Source organism: Ruditapes philippinarum, unplaced genomic scaffold (genome assembly GCF_026571515.1).
Source record: "Ruditapes philippinarum isolate M1 unplaced genomic scaffold, ASM2657151v2 ctg3689_1_1_1_1, whole genome shotgun sequence".
NCBI classification, from domain to species: domain Eukaryota; kingdom Metazoa; phylum Mollusca; class Bivalvia; order Venerida; family Veneridae; genus Ruditapes; species Ruditapes philippinarum.
In genome coordinates, this window is record NW_026861147.1 from 58029 (window position 1) to 83613 (window position 25585).

At 33.8% G+C, this 25585-nt stretch overlaps 1 protein-coding gene across 1 annotated transcript; it reads left to right on the forward strand.

The window, feature by feature from the left end:
- The first annotated feature begins 215 nt into the window (after nucleotides 1-215).
- Nucleotides 216-4523, forward strand: LOC132714688 (uncharacterized). Its single transcript, XM_060697597.1, has 5 exons — nucleotides 216-413; nucleotides 783-971; nucleotides 1459-1527; nucleotides 1929-2042; nucleotides 4429-4523. Exons 1-5 carry the CDS (start codon nucleotides 224-226, stop codon nucleotides 4521-4523), a joined length of 657 nt encoding a protein of 218 aa, XP_060553580.1. The 5' UTR covers nucleotides 216-223.
- Nucleotides 4524-25585: the final 21062 nt, after the last annotated feature.

Here is a 25585-nt window from a genome sequence, read left to right on the forward strand (position 1 = left end):
TGTCACGTTGATTGATTGATTGATTGATTTATTTATTTATTCAATGGTCGGGGTGCTGTTTTTGCTACTTAATAACTTTTTAGATGAAACCCTTATCTTTTTTCGAGTAAAATTTCAATTTAGAGGCAACATCATAAACCACTCACTTTCAAGTTTATTTTAGATAATTTTCCGATTTTATATCAGTCCTGACTTTGATTCATATTAATATTATTCAGAAAATATGGGTGTGGATATTCAAACGTACCGGGCGAGAATTGGCACCTACAGTAATTCTAGGGCTGGTGATGTAGTCACAGTGACCAAGCAGGTTAACATCAGAGATGGCATTAAAACTATAGGATGTTTGATATTCATTGGAATTCTTTTAGTGATGGCTGGCATTGAACTTAACCCTGGACCGAGGGAGAAAGGTATTTGTTTAAATTCATTTATATGATGTTTTTTGTTGTTGTTTTTTGTTTTTGTTTTGATGATCACCAAGAAACACAACACATATTGAATTTTTATGCTAACCTCTGAAATACTGAATATTATTTACGAAATGAAATCCCAATCACTGACAGTAGATAAAGATGTACTATACCTTTTATTTGCGAGTGAATAAAACTTGTCTGAGATCGTTATTCGTTAATAGTATTTTATATACACATTTACTGTAACAGTTATAATAATTATTATTCATACGGCAAAATGAAGATTTTTTTTTCAAAAATGAGATAGCACAAAGATAGCCTTGAGTTTTTTTCTGCCAGTCGTATTAAATATAGATCATTTTTTAGATTCAACATCTAAACGGACGCCTGCAAATGCTAAAATTCTTAAAGTGAGCGGCTTGCCAAAAAGCATTGGGAAAGATTCTTTGATAAACATTTTTGAAAATACAAGGCGACAAGGGGGTGGCAATGTTTTAAAAGTAGATATCGATCAGAATGACTCATTTGCTCTTGTTGAGTTTGAGGAGCCGGAAGGTAAGTTGTTACATTGATATTATCACACAAATTGTGTGGCTGTTATATACCGATGTCTAATTAATGAGTTTTTGTCTGCAAAATGTTCCTCTACAGAAGCAAAATGGTGAAATCGAAGGAAAGATAACTAAAAAGCGAGAAAGTAGAAGATGACCGAATAGACCTAGCTTTATATCTTAACTTAATTATGTTGTGAGATCTTACAAAAATAGTGGTGTCTTTATTTCTGTCACAGTCCGTTTCGTTCATTTTGTCTACATAAAATAGTAAATAACATCATTTGAGTCCTTGAGAGATTCACGGACTGAACTTTTTATCTTATTGTCAGATATCCAACTATTCCAATATTATAGAATAATAATATTTTTTTGGAATGCATAATATGTAGGTATTTGAGCTTGAATTTAAAATCAAAATGAAAAGAATGGGGCATATTTCGTCAAGATATGTTTACAATAAAATTATACCATATTTCGATTTTTTTCAGCTTTACAATTAGTGCTGAGGAAAGTACCAATTCAGATAGAGGGTAAAGAAGTATCTGTTGAAATATACAGTGAGTGATAAGTGTCAAAAGAGTGTCACTTTTTTACATTGAAAAACGTTCATCAAAATTTACACCCGTATTTAAGTCTTGGTAGCCTTATATTGCCAGTCATAGATTACTTCTTATCATTAAAGAGGTCCATGCGTATGTCCAAAAGCACACAATATAAAGTTTGCAAATCATATGTTGACCACCTTTGGCATATTAAATAAAAATGTATGAGATACAAACAGACAAATATAAATCTTTGTTTTGTTTTGTTACTTTTCAGTTAAAGCGCATTTTCATTGCGTAGTTCATTTTACGCAATATAAACGAGTAAGTGAATGATCTTAAATTAGGTACACAAGTTATTGGTAAAAACCTACATTATATTGTATAAAATCACGAAAACATATTGTACATTTCAGTTGATGAAGGTTCTATAGGTGATGATAAAAGCCGTGCTGGTGAAGTCTTTGCAGATAAACCCAACAGTCTAGAATCTGGTTCCGATTTTGAGCATGTAAATAAGTCAGGCGCCGGTATGTGTGTTTTAACCATTTTGGTTTTCACCTTTTATTTTATAGGCATTATATTTTCATATCCCGATTACTTTGCTGAACATAAATCAATATATTAATTGGCAGAAAATTGTTTGTTTTTACGTAATAATCCGCCAGGGTGTATTTATCATCGTTTGTAAATAAAATTTGTTAAACGGTTTGGTAGATGAAAGGTCATAGCTGTATTGTGTATGAAGACAGTAATAACTTTTCATATTATATATTTATTCTAGATTACTACTGCCTTTCGGCAGGAATTATGAAAATATGTCTGCATAAATAAAAAGCGCCCTCTATTGGTATTTGAGCGGTCATCCATCTATTCGAGCTGCTTTTAGCAAAATTTGAGAAAATGGTCTTGCCTTGTGCCTGGCAAGAAAACAAATTTAAGTGAACGGGATGTAGTAAGTTAATGTACAGGATTTAGTATTGGAATAATCCCATTTCAGACTAAAACATCTAGAAATTAGACGAAGATGCAGATTTATTTAGTAAATTATCTAATTTATCAGTGTTTTGAGCCTAACAGTAAAAATTCGTTTATTTTATTTTTTTCACACCATCACAACCATAATATAAGATGTAAAGTGTCTGTTGTTATTTATAAGACATAATGAAGTGTCTTCTGAACATTTCAATGAATAAGCATGGTCTGATTTCGGGGATATATCAACTTATCTACACACAAGACAGGTCGATAATTGATCAGACACTTAATTGATTTATTTCTACAAAACAGAATTTGCATGTGACTCCCATAATTTTAGGCTGTCTCGAATGAGCTATATGTCGACTTGGACTTGAGACACTTGATTGACGATTTTAATTTGACAGATTCTTAACTTTTAGATTCAACGTTCACGATCAACTATACCTATGCTTCCACGATGTTGTGTAACCTTAGTGCATAGTTATATGTTGCTGGCTATTATCATCTCTTAGACTAGTTCTCAATGCAAAACTCGAACGAATGATTTGATATTGTTTCGTACAAATTATAATGTTCTACTGAGTGTAAAGTTCTACCAATTTATGATAAAATAAGCTCTACAGAGTTGTACATGTTTCCTACTTACTCAAAGTCGGGCATAAATAGTAGTCTGACAGGATTGAAACGGTTTATAGTTTACCATGATTATATATTCATATTGCATTTTTCATTTTCTATTAATTTTATGAAAATGTTTCACTTTACGATAATTACGTGTGACAACGATCGTTATTCCGTCATCAGCTTACGTGTATGCAAAATAAACAACAACAGTTAATTCTTGGCATCATGTATAAAATGGCATTAGTTTACCTACTTAACCCCGTACACTCGCTTACAGTTTTTCATATTTGTCTTGTTTGTTTGTTTTAATTTACGCCTTTTTCAATCATATAGGCGGGTAGTTTCCTAACCATTGTTCCTGGAGAGTTACACCAGTACTAGACTACCTTCCTCCGCGCTAAACTACCAAAGCATCTCCCGGGGATCGAACCCACGCCAGAGAGGTAACTGGATTAGAAGTCATCGACTCTAACCCCTCGACCACGGAGGCGGTAGTTTTTCATATACAGCCCGTACACAACCGGCCAGACTGTGCACACAAGACAATGCTGTTTTCCGCAAATTTTGCTAAAATTAGCTCGAGTTGATAAGTGACAACTCAAATACAAGTAGAAGTAAAATCTATATTTTGTATTAAAGACTTACTTTGATACAACGAAAGTGTTTTAGGTTTGATTTAATGGTTATTATCAGCGTCGTTCGCAAATTTGAACAAAAACACTACAATTTAACGCCAATTTAGCGAAAAGTATTCAATTTGATAAAAAAAAAACATAACGTTGGGATTATTCGAAGTATGCCATAGTGCCACAAATTACTTTTGTCTGTAGTAGTAATGCAAATTGATTTGCCTTAAGTCGATGGAATTTTAGAAAAAGAAAAAAATGTTTTTTATTACGTCTGAATACAAAAAATGAACCACAATGCAATAAATTTTTCACTGAACCAGTCATTGCATAAATGTGCGTGACTAAAATGTGTACAATCATATATTTAGCAAAATCTTCATGATATGATTTTGTACAGCCACGGATTTGTCTATTCGATAGCTTTAGGCAAGTAGAATATTCTGATTTAATTGTTGATTGAATATTTTTATGATGTAGGGAGCACTATGGTATTGTCATGTCGACAATGTATATATGTTGAACTAAATACTCATTTAGTTCCAACTGTCTAGCTCCTACATTGTATAAGTATCTTACGTGAAAAGTTGTGTGTTGATCCTTAAAATTTCTCAAAAACATTGTGTGCCAATATAAAAAGAAAATGCACCAAATTTTCTTATAAGGCTGTTTTCTTTTGTTGTAGGTGCTAAAGTGACAGCTGTAAAACATGCTATTTCAAAAGGATTTAAAAAAAGTTTCCGAGTTTTCAAGGGTAAAAAAGGTAAACTTACATGCTAGTTATAGTAAATTTTAATAGAGGTATTGATATTTGAATGATTTTAACTTTTGAATGCTTGTTTATGTGATGGGATACACGTAGGATGTAGATATACTGTATTCAATATTCAAGTTCAGATGCATTCTTTGACGAATTGAAGTATTGCCCATCTTCAAACCATGCACATTCATTTTGAGTTGGTTGTAAAAATACTTTATAGTCTGTAATAGTAATTCAAAACATGATTCGTAAGTTTTAATACAATCCTTTTTATTTGTAAAAATTATAACTAAGGGAAATAGGAAAAGATACGGAAATAATTTATTTCCAGTACCCGCAGATATCAATAGTTTCTGTGATCTTAACCTATTAACTTTAATGAAGTTTGAAATTAACTACAGTTTATAACAAACCTACTTTCAGTGTGGGGAAAATTGTTTTTGGGTAGGGTTTATTGATAAAATGTCAACAATCTAAAAGTAAGCCACATTTCTCGTTATTATTTTTCTTTTGGATTCTGGTTCTTTGAAGGTATACTATGCTCAAATTTGATATTAGAAAATATTGATAATTGCTATACTGTCTCTTTGTAAATATAAAATAAACATATTTGTTTTTCTTGTTTCAACTGTGTGTTCCCTCTTGTTGATGTATTTTCATTTAGCATAAGTGTTTGTTGTTATAGCACTTCTCAAGTTTGTTTATCATTTATCATTGGATATCGTCTTTATCTTGGTTTCTATTCATTCTTAAACACTGATTGTTTTGATTTTCTTCGGTTCTCCTTGGGTTTGTGTTAACTTAATTAGCCCTTCATTTATTAGATGTTTTCAAAATACAACTTGTAATTTGAATATTAAGTCATTTTCTAAACTTAATGGGAATCAAAGTTCTTTAAAGTAAACTTTTAATTTAAAATATTACCAGTTTCTTGTATTAATGTTGAATTCTACTTAAACCGCTGCTACAATGGCATAGACCGTTACTTGTTTTTACTATGACCGTCCATGAACAGCCTTAATCAATCCGAGCTGCAACATTTTCAATTTAGGCCATACGCCGCTTGCCATGGAGTAGCAGGAAAGTATCACATTGAAGGTTTCATATGAACACATCTGCAAATGTTTCTAAATTCAATATTAATATTTCCCATTTTTGTGCTGACTTGTTGAATTCTGTTTAAGCCGTTGCTATGGTGTGTGGACGGCCTTCATGCACATGCTCAATCAAACAGAGCATGCAACATTTACAATGATGTTGTTTTAGGCGATCTGTAGGGATTCCGTTTTTCTCTACTTTAGTTCTGTGATATATTCTTAATTTTATTCCTCTGTCTGTATTTCGGATTTAACTGGTATCTCGTAAAACGTTTTATATAATATCATATACATATGAGTTCAAAAGCCATGTCTGGTCTACTTCCTTGTACAGCCCAGTTGATCTGGCCAATAATTTGTCTGTAGGTGGATTGTTCTTCATCTGTAAGAATGTCTTCTTTCTGTTGCACCCTCTTAGTATCTAAACTTTGTGTTTTTATATTTCCTACATACCGGGATTGGTCTAGCAAAATTTCACTGGACTGTTGCATGACTCTGAATCCAATATAATCAAAATTGCCTTCCTCTACTTTTCCAGCTACAAACCTTTTTCGCAGACTTATCATAATTCTCTCAAGGCATTCATTTCCAGCATGTAAAAAATCATCAACATGGCAACATATTAAACCGCTCAACTGTCCATTTGTATGCAAAAAGAACATTGCAGGATCCATTTTAGACATTTGACATCTCAGCAAGTCTCAGCAATTCTTCCTTTACACTGAGATAAAAATGTCTTGCACCAACTGTCCATTTGTATGCAAAAAGAACATTGCAGGATCCATTTTAGACATTTGACATCTCAGCAAGTCTCAGCAATTCTTCCTTTACACTGAGATAAAAATGTCTTGCACCATCCTTGAGTCCATACAGTCCATGACGTAATTTCCAGACAACTCCTTCAGCCTTTTCACACTCCTTTGGGGGCTTAATGTACACATCCCTTTTTATCTCTTGACCTTGTAAAAATGCAGACTCAATGTCAGTGGTCTTGACAATCCAATTGTCAATAGATGCAAAAGCAAGAAACATTCTCATAGTTCCTTTTCCCACTGTTGGACTGTCACTTTGCATTTAGAATTCTTCTTCAAAGCCTCTTACAACAAGACGGGCTTTTGTCTGTTCATTTTTTGTTGTTATGACCCATCTAGTTGATAATGTATTTTGGCCACAATCCTTGACTTCTACGTATGTACCGAATTCTTTCAATTTCTGTAATTCAGCAAGTTTTGCCTCTGAGACATTATTGTTAACTTTACAGTTCTCCAACACTAGGTTCACATTGTCATTCACCAGTTCCCAGTCAACTTGATCCAGATTGATACTCTTCTTCTCTTTACTGATGTCTTCCATAACATTATATCAGTGTTTGTTCTTCCCTGTTGCCTTTCCTGTCCTTCCAATAACTTTTGCATGGATCCAAACATCAGTGTCTTCTGTTTTATACTGAATATTATCATTGGGTTTCAGAAACTTTCTATCTTGTGTCTGTCTATCTCTGTCAGACCCGACAATTGGTATCTCTTCTAGCCTTGTTTGTAAATTATCATCAGCATTTCTTGCAGGTAGTTCTTCAGAAATCATTTGTTGATCATCTGTGTTTGTCAATTCTTGCTGAACCTTGGTCCCTCCATCTGCATCTGAACTTTGATCATGGTCTTCTCTATCCCACAAATTGTTCACTTTTTGAAGTCTATTAGAAGATACACGCACAAAAACTGCTCCGTGTCGCACAAACACTATTTTCCCATCTTGGAAAACTACCTTTCCTGGTCCAAGCCAGCATTCTCGACCCTCTCTCTTGTATAAAACACGGTCTCCATGTTCAAACACTTGTTCTGAAGCTCTTACCTTATTTCTTAGTGCTTTTCTTACTCTTTCATCAGCTTCAGACTGTATAAAAGCCCTTCGAGTTACATGCAGAACATTAAAGTGCTTTGCAAAAGCTTCACTGCTAGTCGTTCCTTGTAAAGCTGGCACATTTTCGCTCATGGTGTTTGGAATGTTGGGGTTCTGGCCAAAGACAAGTTGATGGCTGCTGTAACCATTCCACATTTGCAAAGAATTCCTCGCCATATTTGCCCATGATAGAAGTGTCTGCAAATTTACCTTTTCATAATCTGCATGGAGCTTGGTCAGCATCATATCAGTAATTGCATGCACTCTTTGACACACTCCATTTTGAAATGGACTGTCAGCTGCAGTTGTACATAACCGAATATTTAGTATGGATGTAATTTCCCTTACCTCATCCAAATTGAACTCCCCTCCGTTGTCTGTCTTCAAAGATCTCATCACTCAAAATCGCCAAACCCATCCTTTCATCAAAGCATTTATGATATTACATGGCTTCTTTCTGTTTACAAAAGCGGACAAAGTGTATCTTGACCACATGTCTATGATATGTAGTATCCAGCGCCCATATATTGCAAAGTATCTCTACATTTTATAACATACATAAATAATTATATTGCCGTCTCTTGATAGTGTTTATATTGCGCCCTTGCGCTCAAAACGACGGAATGGAAATTTTTTAAAACTTCAAAGCATATTGATGTATATGTAATAATCAGTGTAACGAAAGTCCGCTAAAACAATTTTTTCATTTATATCTTATATTCTAACACGATTCACACTATTCACATATCATTAATACACGATAAATTCATAAAATAAAAAACAAATGCACGTTATATGACATCATGTATGACGTCAAAAAACCATATGACGTCAGGAAAATTTCTCCTAAGCAAAATGTAATGCAACATATTTCTATCAATTATCTTTTTATAAGCATGTTAGAATTGAAACAGACAGAAATTGCTCGTGCAATTCAGTATAAGAGTGCCAAGTAAATGGTTCAAATGCTTTGTAGTTATTCACTCAAGTAAATCGGTCTTTACGCATTTGAACTTGAACCATGTAGTATTCTACAACAATGCATTCAAAATTGATATCTTTAATCTAAATGTTAATATTTTTGCTCTTTTTGATGCTTTGTCCTGACAAAATCCTTTGAACATGGAGAAATACTTTAAAGGCATTTCCCTTTTGATATATTAATTATACATGATATATAAATAAATAGTCAAATCGATGAAAATCAATTTTCCTATGAAATGTAAACAACGTACGTGAATGAAGAAACTCACTTAGAACGGGAAATGAAATTGCAAATATAACAATATTGATTTAACGTTAACAGGCAAATCTGATAAAATGGAACAAACACAAAACAAACAATTTTGGTCGTAGCTAACTATTTTACGCCTATTTAAGTACAAATTTACATTAATATGGGAGCCTAGTCATATTTGAATTAACGTCAACGAATGTGTGCTAAATATGCAAGCCACAATGGTATTCCATGCAAGTGACATGCATTTCTGCTGAGTGATATGGAAGCATTCAATTAAACGCGACGTCCATAGACACAAATAGATACTTTATGATCCTCCGCGAGAATTAGCTGAACAAATAAGTACCGCAGTATTAACATTCATAAAAGAAATTAAATATACAAATATAATCTAAACTGTGCGTTGACTGCTGATTTTCAAATACATATTTGAAATGCCACGGATGGACATAAATGACAGATATGTATTATGATGACGTGTTTTGTCCACTAGACTACAGTACAGCCAATACCCAAGTTAACGATATTACATGATTCAGTACAAAACTATTAAATTACGGCAATACGCTTTATCTATTAAACTATAAATTCCTATTTGAACACATTAAATAATTGCCATATGTAATGTGCCTAACACGTATCGTCTGTCACGCGGCGGAATATCACGGATACCTCCGAAAAAAAATATACCGAGTCATAACTTATGTTCTTTATAATATGGTGTTTTGAATGCACTGACAACTTTTGATAGTAATTCTTTTATGTTTGTGAGTAGAAAATGCGCAGTATTTTTGAATTTTTACCCTTAATTAAACATTTCGGTAGCTTTGTGTGAAATGTAGGTGAAATAATTAAAAATACAGCGTTAACAGTTGGAGCCAAGCAAGTTAGAAACTTTGGGAAAATCTAAACGTACGACTGTTAGTTTATTGGACAATTTTGAAAGTGCCATTGATTGCGATTATATAATAAGTGAGTATATAATAATCTCAGTTTAAACACAGGAAAATTGCTTGTATTGCCGAATTTTATCTCTAAGCCTGTTCGGACAAGTAGAAATTTTCAAAATTTACTGTATAAATAATCATATAGACAAGTAACGAAATGCTCCAAATAAAGCGGACAAGCAATTCAAAATCAGATGTTGTCGGCCCTGTTTTAAATTCTCTACTAAGACACAATTGACTATACTGAATATTAATCAATAAAAGTGTAATCGAATTCTGATTTAGCTAAATTTAAAAAAGGGTTTATTTTCAATTTCTTAATCTTAATATTTTCTTTACTAAAACTATTACTTGCCTTCAAATGAATATTTAACAGTAAGTTATAGATTATATCAATGACTACACTTGATTTAAACTATGTAATGTCTACAAATTTATGCAATAAAGTCAACTTTATTACCCTATATGTTATTGCATTTGAGAATCAGTTTAAAAAAACCTTCTGAAGACATAAGAGAGTCACATCAGTAGTCGTACACATCGAAAAGCTGATTAAGTGATGTTCTACATCGAAATGAAAGATCCAATTGGTCATCACATTGCATGTTTCATCGAACATTTTGTGCAATGAGTCCTGACATTTTGAGCAATGAGGCATTGGCTCGACACTCCGGCATACCCTGTAAACATTCAATTACCACTATTAATAATTAAGGAAACATGTTTATGTGAAAACGTGTATTAAATGTTATCCAATACTGTTAATGTATATTTAGGTATCACTGAATTATCATGTACATGTAGAAAGCAAAATGTTTCATTGATAATTAATTTAGATATAACAAGACATTTGAACTGGAGTATTCAAACCTTTATTTAAAATTTCAAAAAGCTTGAAGCTATTCAGCAACTGTCAAGTTTTGTCTGCAGAACTTGGTCATTGTCTTTAGAAAAAGGGTCCCCAATTTGTTATTCGTTGTGTCACGGTTTAGAACTGTTCACTATATAGGGGTGAAGATGTGTAAGCGGCCGGATAGCTTAGTCGGTGGAGCCGCGGTACGGTATTACAATGGTCCCGGGTTCGAGTCCCGGTCAGGCTGCACATTTGTCTCACCCTGTGACATTTGGCGCCCAACCAGGGGCCATGACTGAATACAGCTCAGAGTTAAATTCACATTGCTCTGTAACTCGGTGAAATTTGAGGACGAATTTCAATATAGCAGGGGAGTATGTCACGGTTCAGGACTGCTCACTATATAGGGGAGAAGATGTGTAAGCGGCTGGATAGCTCAGTCGGTAGAGCCGCGGTACGGTATTCCGAGGGTCCCTGGTCCGAGTCCCGGTCAGGCTGCACAGTTTTCTCACCCTGTGACAGTTGTTAAGTATCGAGCATGCATTGATCAAACGCAAATTCACAGCATTATCCCTCCCTGCCCCGAACAAAATTGGACGCCGCCTGTCCATCCGCCAGGAGCGTTTTTAATACACGAACCATCTTTTAAAATAAATAACATGTACTAATTCCATCTAAAAATGATAAACTAGACTGACAACCAAAACACATCAGTAGTTCATCCATAAAAATGCCAACGAACTTCAGCGCATTGTGTAATCGGATTCACCTGTGAGCTTATAACATTCTTAACTTTAACTTAAAGTGTTTGTATGAAAATAAGAAAGGTCAGTCTAGGACAAATACCTTTGTTTATTAACTGTGACAAATATTTAACATACTTAAACATATTATTATGGTGAAGGAACAGACCACTTCTTTTTGGAAATATAATTCAATCTTAAAATGGCACTATTATTCTTACTTTTCACATGTTTTGAATTGATGTATCAACTATTTTACCGATGCAAAGATGTACCATTTATTTGAAATTGCTTTTAATTAGATCACTGTTTTTCCGTGAAAATTTAATTTGCTAATTTCATTGTTAAAATTATCATAGTACTATTTCACACTTTGCAAACAAGACACTACTTTTAAAGATTTTCCCCATGCGGTACCTCACTACGATTCCGATCTACGAGGTATGGTAAAAAAGTTCTCGGCTCGATATTCTTCTACTGGAAATTTTGACATTTACACACAATACGTCGATACCGATATCTTATTATAGATTACTGACAGAGTTACACGCAGTTTTACACATATTAAGTAACATAAAACAAAGTTTGAACAGTAGAGGGTTGTGTCATAAGGACCAAAGGGACTAAAGTTGAAATCAGAGCCGCCATAAAGTACCTCAGTAAGAAGGGGAAAAAGGAAATCCATGAAGACTTCATGGATATACTTTGGAATGAGTCCCCTTCCTATACTTTGAAAAATGGGCTACCACAAACATGCATACACAACAATAATGTCAAGGATAGAAACAAAATCTTTAATCATATGTAAGGACCGACATTTGACGGCCTCCACACGTTACAAGTAGCACCGATGTGCCAATAAAATAGAGAAAATTCGAATTTGTAAAGAACGCCAAAAAAACCCGACAAATTGGAAATGTTGCAGGCTCGGTTTCATTGAGCCAGTTAACAAACGATAATGGCAATACTCCTTATCATCGGCTTAAGTAAAACATTAAAAAAACAGAGATGGTTAAATTTCAAATTAAGAACGATTCGAATTTGCGATATTTTTCCGGATGCTCTCATGAGAGAGAGAGACTTATTCATAATGGCGCTTAAAGGCCGGGGAATGTGAACTCAGATATCCGTATGGATGGCCATTAAGCATATTAGGTACAAGACGCGTGATTTTATTATCATGATCTGAGGTCAGCATGCTTGTAAATATAAACATGTGGTCTGCCAATAGTATAGGAGAGTTCAGCATTCAGGAGAGATAAAGAATTTGAGTATTTATTGGGGAGGGGTAATGATTTTGCAATTTGATGAAAAGGTAAAAGCAGTGCTGTCAGGATGTATATTGCAATTAGAATATTTTTACAACGAAGAGTATTAGTTATGAAATCGGTGATAGTCAGTATATACAAACAGTAAATACTAATTGTTTAGAAATGCCTTGTATATAGAAAAAATGTAACTTACATTTATCTGTTTGTCCACTTGTCTCTTTTATTTTTTTGGGAAACAAAAATTATTTTTTATTGAATTCTGGTGAACTAAATTATGGTTATGAAAAGTAAAGTTAAAAATATTAGATGTTTGTTTCATTTTCACCTTAAATGATTTCTATTAGGAAACAGTGTACACAAAACCTATCGTTATTTTCACATAATAATTATGTACAAATCACTTATGATCCATTAGTTTGAATACAATGTATACTGTTTTATTTATTGCCTATGTTGTTGTCTTACTCTGCGCGGCCGGTAGATAGTATCCATATATTTATTCCAGATTTGGTCTCTGTAGTTGTAGTTGTAAGGCTTGTTATTCTTTTTACCAAGTTGCCTGCGTGGTGCCCGTGGATCTTTTGGATTCCATACTGATGTAAGATCCCGGTCAACATTGTGATTCCAGTGCAGATCACTTAGCATTGACCGGATTTGATATGTGTCATCAAACTGAATGCAATCCCCTTGTCCTGGAAGATGTTCATCACATTACTGAACGATTCCACGTATGATGTGTCCCTAGTATATAGTCTTGGGGAGATTTATAAATCACCGACTTTTCAATGACAGTCTGTAACATTTTTTTTTCTGCTTTGGGTCAGTAATGACTGTCCTTGAAGGTTCATAGTTAGAATTTTTTGCATCTGGATATTAGGTGACAATCGCTGTGCTTATTTTTATGATGTGAGGTAATATTCTTCAGAAGTTTCTTCAGATTTTTCAGATTGCTCGTGCAGTTTCTGATTTGGCCCAGTGAAAATGAGTGGCAATTGTTCAACCTTGTCTACCAACTGCTCCGGCCAATTATTCCCTTGCTTGTATTTTGGTCCAGAAGATACCGCTTTCATTGCTTTTTTTCACAGTTTTCACGCTCCATGCCATGAGTCATTCCTGGTTTTCAGAGTTTCAGGCCTGTCTTTCACCATCTTATTAATGGATCCATGCTCCTGTCGTGTGTATGCCACATTCACAGTTTTAGCATCTTTGGAATCAAATGTATTCATATGCTTGTTCAGTTGCGCAACTTTCTCATGTCTCTGTGACACACAATATCATCAGACTTTGTGTACAAGTCACAACATTGAAAGGACTTTGTGTGATTTTTCAGCACCACGCAGCAATCGATGAGATGCTCAGCTGTCTTTGGCATTTTTTTTCTTCACCATGACCGACGTCCAGTCATGATGTCAATGCCAGTACAAGGTTATTTCATACAGGTGTTAAGTCCCAGGCGATTTCCTCAAGTAAAAGCTTCATCTAATTGATTGATTTCTCTTCAAATAGACCTACTGACACTTTGATTGAAGACCTTTGATTTGTTTTGTCTCTTTGTGTTTTGTGTATAGTCTACCATCTTTGAGCTGTATCAGCAAACCTGTGTAGGTGAAGGCAGCCTTTGTCACTTTCATGATAAATTGCATGATTGCATTTCTGTGGTTGATCTAATGTAACAATAATCATTATTCTGGAAATTGACAGGTAGGAAGTGTGTCGTCGAACTTGGATGATGTGTGAGAGTATCTCGCATTACGTGCACTGTAATTCCGGCTGTATTTTTCACTAGAACTAGTCAACAGATGGTGATCACAAACAGTTTTTACAATTTTCTGTTTATTGCATCTTCTACATAACATAGCATAATATTTATCTGATATTGTCACGCCCTAGCCGTTGCAAAAACTCGATGTTGATTTAAATGGGCCTCACAAATAGGGGAACTTTCTGTCGGCAGTTGTGTCAAATATGTAGTTGTTGAGTCGTCTTTGCTACTGGGATAATGACTGTCAATCACAATTTGAGAACAGTAGATCTAAATCACTACCTATTTTTGACTGCTCTGTATAATGATTCTTGTTCAATATCTGTCCCTTTTACATGAGTATAGACAGGTTGTTTTGCTATAGACAATCTCTCTGTTTTTGATCATAAGACTCACACTTTAAAACTAGATGGTCTTACTCTATCATTTTGGTCAATTAATTCGCATGATATCAATTCCTGTATAAAACGTGTACTAATATTCCTTTTTATTTTGATGTTTAGTCACAAAGTTATTGTACTTGTTTGATATATAGGTAAGATATTGGTATATTCTATATGCATGCTATGTAAATAATTATAACTTAGTTGGAGGGAGTCTTACTTGTTTGTCTATGGGTGAGGCAACGATCGTGCATATATTAATTTTGATCAATTAGTTGGGCAATTCGCTCAATAAGATTCAATAATCAAGCGTATATATACTTGTAGATGTGTTTCAATTGTAATCTTTTAGTACTGTGTACTGACATAAGCCGAATTATTGAACTAAATAGATGAATGCACTTTATTCTATTTATTTATCTTAAGATGTTACTCTTTACTTTCGCGCATTAACACTCTTAGATAAGAATCTATTCATTCTTGTGGTTAGATCTGTAAAATACCTCACACATTATAAGTGATGTCTAAAAGGGGACTTAGTAGTTTAAATTAGGCCAAACATTTGAATATTTAAGTGTTAGATTTTTGTTGTCTTGGTTCTCTTTGTTTGTTTAGACTTTTGGATGCGATAAAGTACATGGCTATGTTTTTGAGTTTGTTATTCTAGTATGTTGTCAAATATATTAAGAGACGCGATTATCTATGTTTTTTAGTATGCTCTGTGTGTTGACTGTGTGTGTCAGTTTGGTTGCATATTTGTTAGATTCAGGTGTTTGCTAGAGAATAGGTTCATTTCCTTAGGTTATTATACACATATTCATTTTATATTATTATTATAGCGCGTTTATTCATAGTTGTGCGTTCGGTAAGCCACCAATCGTGAGACTCTTCTGGCGTAACTATCCGTCATTGAGTGGAAGCAAGGATCACAAAATAATTGAGTATAGGAATAGGTGTCAATCATGATAAGTTGTTGGAATTATGCTAGGACTTGCAAGGTCTTGTAATGTGTGTGAGGCGAAGAATGTAAATAAGATGTAGTTAATAGTCTGGCATTGAATATAACTCTCAACAGAGACGTGCTCAATTGTAGGTAGATAGGTACATAATCCAGTCTCTCAATACACTAGTTTTATTCACTTTGGTGATACTTTGATAGCGCACTAAACTAGAAGCAATATCTAAAGATCTAGATCTTTTAAACTCTCAGTAATGTTTGTGCATCTAAAATTCTTGTAAGTAGATAAGCTATGCATAGATGATAGCGTATATTATGGAGTTCTGTATACTACCATCAAGTACCTGTTTTTGATCACATAAAGATGCAGTGTGTTACTGGTTGTGATTCTGGTCCGGAGATTCGTTCCAGCTCGTCAGTTGCATGTGTCTGTAGAAATGGATATAAGCATATCGGTCAACTTTATTGGTGAGGGAATATGAAAGTAGCCCTTCCAAACTAAAGGAATAGCAGGCTTACGCAAGGAATTATCAAGCGCTTTTGGGACAATGCTACTTCAATCGTATGCATGGTTCAAGATCTGCGTTATGATCGAAGCAAACAACTGCTGCCTACTACAAGGGGGGCAAGAGATTAAGATAAATATGTGTTGAACAGGCATGATATTATAAGCCGAAATGTGTTTTAAACATTATGGGGGCAGTGGTTCCCCCCGAATCCCATTTTGGTGAACCATACATTGGTGGTCACTTGTGGGAATAGACAGTTGATGCACATTTGGGTGATACAATAATTTGAATGTGGTTTCTTTTACGCAGAACAATCACATATATTTACAACTTAACTTATAGTGATGTCTTTTTCAGTTAATAAATTCATGATTGTAGGGATGGAAATCAACACAATCAATAAATAGAAATTTAATACGTTCATTGCTTGCATAGTATTTCTCTGGTAGTATTTATTGGCGCCTAGTCATTTATTTCCCTGCATCTGTCAAAACTCTTACTGGTGAGAATGTTTCATAACTAGAGTTTAGATGTAGTTTGGCTGAGAGAAGGTCATAACGGTCTGTAGCACTGTCAATCAAATACACAGGGAAATTTGAATTTTTTTACTGTTTTCAAAAAAAGATTTTTTTAAAGTAGTACTTCTAAGTATTACAGAGATCTGTACCTTTTAAGGAATGTTGCTTACATGATAAAAGTGAGGTGCCAATTTATAGCAAATAATATGAGGTATGTCTCTCTAAATTTTGAAATTTCATTTTTCTATCTCTCTCTGATTATGCTAGCAGACAGCAAACAGAGTTCAACAGCAGTGGCCATTTTTCGGCTTGTCTGTCTTTTATACTTGTTCCCAGGCCTTTAAATCAACATTGAAAAAGTTAAACAAGGTAAATATTTTGTTTTTTTTGCAGGGAAAAAAGTCAAGTTGGAAACTACCCCTGCCGGAAGAAGGCAAAGAGAAAACTATTTAAAAGAATCTTTACAAACAACAGGTTGAAATATTATCCTGAGTTTAAACAGTAGCATTCGCGGTATTTGGAAGATAAATATTTCAATTAAAGTAATTTAAGTTCTAATATATATTCAAATTTTGGGACATAATATTCTCATCGTTAGTCATTGTATTCAATTTTATATTACACACTGTCAAGTAAAGTTACTTTTCATATCTACATAGAATTATCCCACTTGTGCACATTAACCATGTCTATTTCAGTGTAACGCAAAACTGATCGTTGTTGACAGACTGGCAGTCTGTCAGAATGCTCGCGATGATGATATGTGGAACCGGAAATTTATTTACTAACCGGAACTAGTAAAGTAAATCTAATTTTTATGATGTCTTTTACTTTGTCATTCAACGCGCCTGTGCCAGTGTGAATGTCCTGCTGTTTCTGGTAGAAATGCAGTAAAAAGTGGGTTATATTATTATTAGCACTGTCTGATGTAAAAATAGTGCCATCTCAACAATAATATTTTCGGAGATTGTGCGCTTGTTTCTTGTTTTTAATGCCGGGCGTTTGTGTTGCTTTTAACAATTGAATTATTAAACAGTACATATTAATTACAATTTTTGATTGTATATTTGTTGATTAATGTACACTTATGTAGAAAGGCGGCTAATAACGGAAACATGTATATTAACATAAGGTCCAGTAATTCTATCAAATTTTAAATATATTAATAACTTGTGAAAATCTCATAATACATGTAAAAACCGCCAAATTTTTATAATGCGAATGTTAATTCTCATAAACTTATCTGTATAAAGATAAACTCCCCTGCAATATGAGGAGTAACACCTACAATAAGGAGCTTTAGACACATCAACTGCATAGACTTGTCTTTTTAAGTCATACATTACCTTAGATAAATGTGCAACTATATGATATTTGAGATAATTAGTTGCTAAAAATATGCTAACGTTAATCAAATAAATTCTAAACTTTATAAGAAGATAAAACATCTTTATACCAGCTGGCAATTGCCTGAAAGTCCTTTAATCTTTGTATTATCGATTGAATATATGAGATATTTATAGTTAATACTGGGTTCCAAAGATCAAACTAGTTTAATTGTTCGGTGGAGAGATCTATAAAGGACATTAATATCATGGTTGATTTTAATTTAAGACAATTAGCAACATATAGTTGATTAGAGCACTCTCAGTGTGTTAAATCCTATGTAGGATACATTTATCATATTTCTGCACCTAAATGTAGCGATGATGTTGTAAAGTGTAGAATCATACGTATTACATGAAACACTAAATAACTAAAGAACATCAATAAAATGTATAAGTGTAACCATAATAGATCAAAGTATTTGTAAATATTGAGAGGCAGCTTTTTATGAGGTCAAATATTAATTCCTCGACTATCCAGTTCACTCAAAGTTCGCTTAACAATTAGGTGGTTTTCTAACTGATTTGTTCCCCAATATACCGTAAATTGTAGCGTTATTTTGTTGTTATCAGTCGATGAATTTGCAAGTCAGTAGACACCTAGCCCAGAAAAAAATAGAAATAAACAGTCAAAAGAAGAGATAGCAGAGAGAAGTTATATGAACCATTAACTCTTTCTCTATTAATTCCCTTTAATAAAATCAAGAAATTTATAATAAGATTTAAACCTAGTTAGGCTTTTCCCATGTGAGCATATTTTGAGAAAATGGCCGTTTTCACTGAAAAAAGGAACATGCCTGTTTCTATTTAAAGTTCAAACTGCTATGAAACCTATGAAAAAATGCTGTCAATTACCTATCAAACCTTAGGACACAAATGTTGACTGGACCTTGTTTCGCATTGGCCTTGTGTAACGACATGCTTCGCGCTTCTTTAATTCCTGTTAACGCAATGTGCAACGAGGGGACAAATATCATACATAAATCCCATGAAAATCACTATTTTAACTGTCGATTTTTTTCCATCAAAATTTTTTAAGTGCTTGCAACTTCTTCAAGGGAGTTGAGAATAGAGTCAAAGGCTTTTCAGCGTTGGTTTATACTCCGTTACATATGAATTGATCAAGATCGCTCGCGGTGTCATATTGTAGCCTCTCACAAGTCAAAATTTTTCTTTGGCGGATGAGGGGGACTCTGCCCACAGATATAACAAACTCGCCCCTAACAGAAGGGGGCGGCACATTCCCCTATCATGGCAACCTTCCTACTGATGTAATCTTTTGGATGGTCGCGAGCCATCGCGTTCGCTACGAACCAAAAGTGCTAATGTATTTTTTAGGCAAACATTTCTCATCAAAAAACTTATGTTTGGGGCCCAAATAGGACATAATATATTTTTCATCTCTCTATTGTGAAGGCCTATAAAATGGGGGGATGGGGGGGGTCGAAAAGTTAAGCGTTGTTTTCGACGTATATATCGTGGTAAAAGGGTTGAGAAAAATTACAAGAGAAGTCAAACCCAATAATGAACGAAAATTTCTACAGCGTAGTTACATTTCATATAAGATTCTTTAATGTATTGAAAGGGATTGCAGTTTACAATAAACTATTTTAACGCACGATATTAGCTAACAAATTGATCTATTCATAAATGAACATAGAGATGTCATGTAGGGTTCTTTTTGGCAACTATAATATTTTAGATATATTTTCGTACCACTGTCCAATTAAATATTCAAACTCTTATCTTCATTTCTGTGGATTATTAAATAATAGCATTAAATTAACTAATGAATTACATCATAATACTTATTAGATCAAACATATACATAACGACTCAGTCCATATTAAACTTACACTGATATTGTGTTGTTCGTAGGGCAATGAAGCAATTAAATGCACATAACTGCAGTTCAGAGCGAACAAGCGTTAATTAGACATTTATTGATAGCATGCTTAATTTGTAGAACATCAATAGTAGAATATGATGCAATAGAGAACAGAGGGGGTTCTTGCTTGACATAGTCAAAGTGATAATTGTGCAGTCTGGATATTATTTTACTCTTTTTATTTTCTCCTTTCTGGAAAATTGGATTGCTATATATGCTTGTTGGCTAGTCAATTGTAGCTTAGGATTTGTATGTGATATGAGAATCGAATTATTCTGTGAATTATTAAGCTCAAAAAGTAGATGACATTTTTATGAAACTGTACAATATGGGGATGAGATGGATTGATTATACTGCATCATTTATATTTATCTTATACTTTATTTATATTTGACCATTGAACAACAGAAATATACTTTATGATCCTTCGGAAAAAATAGCTGATGAAAAAGTGCGGTTTTTACTTCATTTAAGAAATAAAATACAAAGAAATTTAAACCCGGGAAATAAAAAAACCCTCAAAAATTATTTGTTCTGCTGTTTTTCAAAATACTTTTTCGACATGCCAGGGAAGGAATAAAGACATTTTATGTATTATGATGACGTGTTTTGTCCACTAGGCTACAGAACAGACAATACACACGTTACAGATCAAAAATGGTTCAGTACAAAATTATAAAAATACGGCAATAAGCTTTATCTATTAAACTACTTTACAATGCTAAAATTTCCTATCTGAACACATTAAATTCATTGCCTTATCTAATGTGCCACACCAATATTGTCTGTCACTTGGCGGAATATCACGGATACCTCCGAGAAAAGGGTTATGGTCTTTATAATATGATGTTTGAATGCACTGACAACTTTTGATAGTAATTCTTTATGTTTGTTTTTAGAAAATGCGCAGTATTTTTGGATGTTAACCCGTAACTAAACATTTTGTAGCTTTGTATTTTTTTTAATATCCGAATGGAGATAAAAAAGTTAAAATATAGCGTTGACAGTTGGAGCCAAGCAAGTAAGAAACTTTGGGAAAATCTAAACATACGCATACAGTTTATTTGACATTTTTGAAAGTGCCATTGATTGCGATATTTGTATGGAATCGGGCGAATTCTGGTGTATCTTGTTGTTTACATAAAATGTATGTTTAAAAAAATAAAGTGTATAATAATCTCAATTTAAACACACGGAAATTGCGTGTATTGTCAATGTTATCTCTCAGCCAGTTCGGACAAGTAGAAATTTTCAAAATTTACGTTATAAATAATCATATAGACAAGAAAAGAAATGCTCCAAATAAAAGCGGACAAGCAAGTGAAAATCAGATTTTGCCGACCCTGTAATATATTCTCTACTTAGACACGATTGACTACACTGAATATAAATTAATAAAACTGTAATCGAATTCTGATTTTATTTAGCTAAATTTCGAAAAGTGTATATTTACCATTTCTCAATATTTAACAGTAAGTTCTAGATAATATAAATGACTACACTTGATTTAAACTATGTAATGTCTACAAATTTATGCAATAAAGTAAACTTAATGACCCTATAAGTTGAAATAAATCTTAGCAGTTTAAAAAATCATTCTAAAGACACAAGTGAGTCACATCAGTAGTCGTATACATCTAAGAGCTGATTAAGCGATGTTCTACCTCGAAATGAGAAATTCACCCGAGTTGGCACATTCATCTGTTATAACACTGCACTTTACATTGAACATTTTCTGCAATGAGTCCTTACAATTTGAGCAATGAGACACACCGGCATACTCTGTAAACAGTCAATTATTAATAGTAAAGGAAATATATTTTTGTGAAAACAACGTGCATTAAATAATATCCAACACTGTTAATGTATATAAAGGTATAGCTCAATTATCATGTACATGTAGAAAGCAAAATGTTTCATTGATTATTAGTTTAGATATAAGAAGATATTTGAACTGGAAAATTCAAAACTTTCTTTAGAATTTCAACAAGCATGTTGCTATTCAGCAACTGTCAAGTTTTGTCTGCAGAACTTGGTCATTGTCTTTAGCAAAAGAGTCCCCAATTTGTTATTAGTTAAGTATCGAACATGCAATGATCAAAGGCGAAATTCACAGCATTGTCAATCTGCATATCACCAATCATTTCATCAATAATATTCCACAGAGTGTTCTTTATTTGATAACCGACACTAGTGTAGTTAAAACAAAATCCCCCCCACCCCTGCTCCGAACAAAATTGGACGCCGCCATCGGGAGCGTTTTTAATATTTGACCCATCTTTGAAAATAAATGGCATGTACTTATTCGATTTAAAAAGTGATAAACTAGACTGACAACAAGAAAAAAAATCAGTTGTTCACCTATAAAAATGCCAACGATCTGCAGTGCATTGTGTAATCGAATTCATCTGTGAGATTTCAACATACTTAACTTTTGATAAAGTGTTTGTATGAAAATAAGAAAGGTCAGTCTAGGACAAATACCTTTGTTTATTAACTGTGACAAACATTTAACGTACTTAAATTATTATTGTGAAGAAACAGAACACCTCTTGGTGAAAGATAATTAAATCTTAAAGTTGCACTATTATTCTTACCTGTCACATGTCTTGATTTGATGTATCAGCTATTTTACCGATGCAAAGATGTACTGTTTATTTTTAAATGCTTTTAAATAGATCACTGATTTTCCGTAAAAATTTAATTTTCTAATTTCATAGTGAAAATTGTCATACTACTTTTTCACACTTTTCAAAGAAGACACAAATATTTTTCCCATGCGTTACCTCACTCCGATTTCGGTCTACTAAGTATGATCAAAAAGTTCTTTGCCCAATATTCTTCTAGGTACAATACTGACATTTACACATGTGTTTTTTTTTGTTTGTTTTTTCTTTTGTTTGTTTCATTTTACGCTTTTTTCCAACATCATTATTTCAGTCATATAGGCGGATAGTATTCTAACCATCGTTTCAGGAGAGTTACACCAGTACTAGACTACCTTCCTCCGTGCTTAACTACCAAAGCATCTCCAGGGAATCGAACCCACACCAGAAAGGTAACTGGATTAGAAGTCATCGACTCTAACCCTTGGACCACGGAGGCACAACATATATCGATATCGATCTCTTATTTAAGATTACTGACCGAGTTTCACACAGTTTTTCACCGATTAAATAACATAAAACATACTTTGCACAGTAGAGGGTTGTGTCATTAAGACCAAAAGAAGAAATTTGAAATCAAAGCCGCCATTAAGTACCTCTGTAAGAAAGGGATATCCCCAAAAGAAATCCATGAAGACTTCATGGATACACTTGGAAAGAAGTCTCCTTCGTTTACTGTGAAAAAATGACTGCTGAATGGACGGACATGGAGAACATCAGAGATGATGAGCGGCTTAAAGAGGCCACCAACGATGAAAGTGCCGAAGCTGTACACGGTCTGGTCATGTGTGATAGAAGGCAGGAACTGCGGCGAAGCATTGCTAGGGAAGTGGGTATAAGCTTTGGTTCAGTTCAGGCAATTCTGACTGATGTCTATGGCATGTCAAAGGTTTACCTTGGATGAGTCCCCAGACAGTTGACAGACGACCAGAAACGGACCAGACTGCACATTTCAAGATATATACTGTCTCGCTACGAATATGAACCTGATTTTATATATCGGATCGAAACGTGGGTCCATGACTTCGATTCAGAATCCAAAAGAAACCAACAGAACATGCAGTTAAAGCATCCTGGCTTACCCACTCAGAAGAAACTGAAAAGGGTGCCATCAGCAGGGAGGCTTCAATTTTTTGGGATAGCCAGGGGATAATCATGATTGACTTTCTAAGACAAGGTCGTACCATAAATTGTACATACTATGCGTCTGCGTCAAGAAATCGCGCGTAAAAGGAGGAGCAAACTGACTCAAGGTGTTCTTCTCCTGCACGACAATGCGCAATGTAAATCATCCCAAGTCGCGATGGTTGCTGCAACTGATTGCGGATTTGAAATTCTTCCCCATTCCCCAAATTCTCCAGTCTTGGTCCCCTCTGACGTCTACCTGATTCCAAAATTGAAAAACAAGCTTCGTGGTAGACGTTTTGGAAGCAATGAAGGTGTCATGGAGGCGGTAAATAAGATTTTTGAGGATCAAAATAGAGGGTTCTATTTTGAAAGGGTTAAACAAGTTGAAGCACAGGTGTGCAAAGTGTATAGATGTAGAGGGCGATTATATTGAAAAGTATGGCCATGATTTGGGTTCTCCGACTACCTGAAGTACAACGGGCCAAGAACTTTTTGACAAATCCTCGTATATAGAGCTATTTAGAGCAAAGCAAGGCTGAAAATTCTAAATTACTTTTATTTCAAACGTTATCAAATATACAATAAACTTAAATTCATTCTTGGTGACATATTGGCACATTAAAGTATCCTACGAGCAATAACTGTTAAATTAGTGTCAAAGTAATGACAGCCATCTGCTACAAGGAAAAGTAAATAACCAAGCGTTCACAAGACAGCTTTTCATAAGAGTTAATGATTTCTAAATTCCTGGTCGCTTTTTGAATGTATACACATATGTCAACAATTTATTATTGTATGTAACAATCAACGAGTAAGTGTTATTTCTCATGATAGATGTAAAATTATCAAATCCAAATGAAATCACATCCAATCAATCACATTTTATTCAACCCTCGCTTAAAAGATGGCGGAAGAATGATATGGACTTATATATTTGTCCGCTCTTCAAGCATTTTTCATCATAACGTACGTCATTAAAAAATGATTTAGAAATATGAAAACTTTAAATTTTCACTTTTATTAAATATTTCAAAATCTATGATGATTTTGAAATATTTAATAAAAGTGAAAATTGAAAGTTTTCATATTGTTTTGAATCTCACCATACTGTTACATTTAATCATATAGTATGTAACCTTATTAATTTTAACCTGTGGTTTTGAATTTTAATGCAGCTTCTACTATTTTTTTTTACTTAATGTCTGTAAATTTACAGATACAAAAATCTGTAAAATTATGGCTCGTCCAAAATTTACAGACTGTCCGAAATATCATGAAATCCTAGACATGTTTATTCTGCATTATTTTATTCTACATAGTCTCATGGGAACACAAAGAATGGGAATACAAAGAAAAAACTCACCACATTACCTTTGTAAATATAAACAATCAATAAAAAACTAGAGTCAGTAGTATGTTTCCATTGCTGTTAGTGTTTCCCGTGTGCTACTCTTCTTGGAAATAAATGTTTGTATACTGTAGTTAAAATGCGCATTAAATTTATTTGAAGTCCTGAAAATTTCAAAAAAATATACCTTATCTGAACTTAGAGATGTTAAATAATTTATAAAACATGTTTAAGATGTAAAATAACCTTTCAGTATAAAAATGGCCTTGTGTGCGGAACCGATTCCACTATTTATTACATTTGGCCCATTCCTGTTGCTTAAAATCAAGTGCACCTAGAAGTATGACCTACTGAAGATAGAAACGTTTTGGTCATCAGTTTTTATGGGCAAAGGATGTAATTTTCAAAATAATATTATTTATAAGAAGAATTTTTAACTATAGAGCATTAAGATAATTTTCTTATTTTTCCTAAAAAAAGTGTACGA

Bases quoted from the DNA above. Each gene is read 5' to 3' on its own strand.
- LOC132714688 (XM_060697597.1), top strand. From the start codon at position 224: ATGGGTGTGGATATTCAAACGTACCGGGCGAGAATTGGCACCTACAGT. The intron at 414-782 runs GTATTTGTTTAA...ATCATTTTTTAG, and splicing joins CCCTGGACCGAGGGAGAAAG to ATTCAACATCTAAACGGACG. The intron at 1,528-1,928 runs GTGAGTGATAAG...TGTACATTTCAG, and splicing joins AGTATCTGTTGAAATATACA to TTGATGAAGGTTCTATAGGT.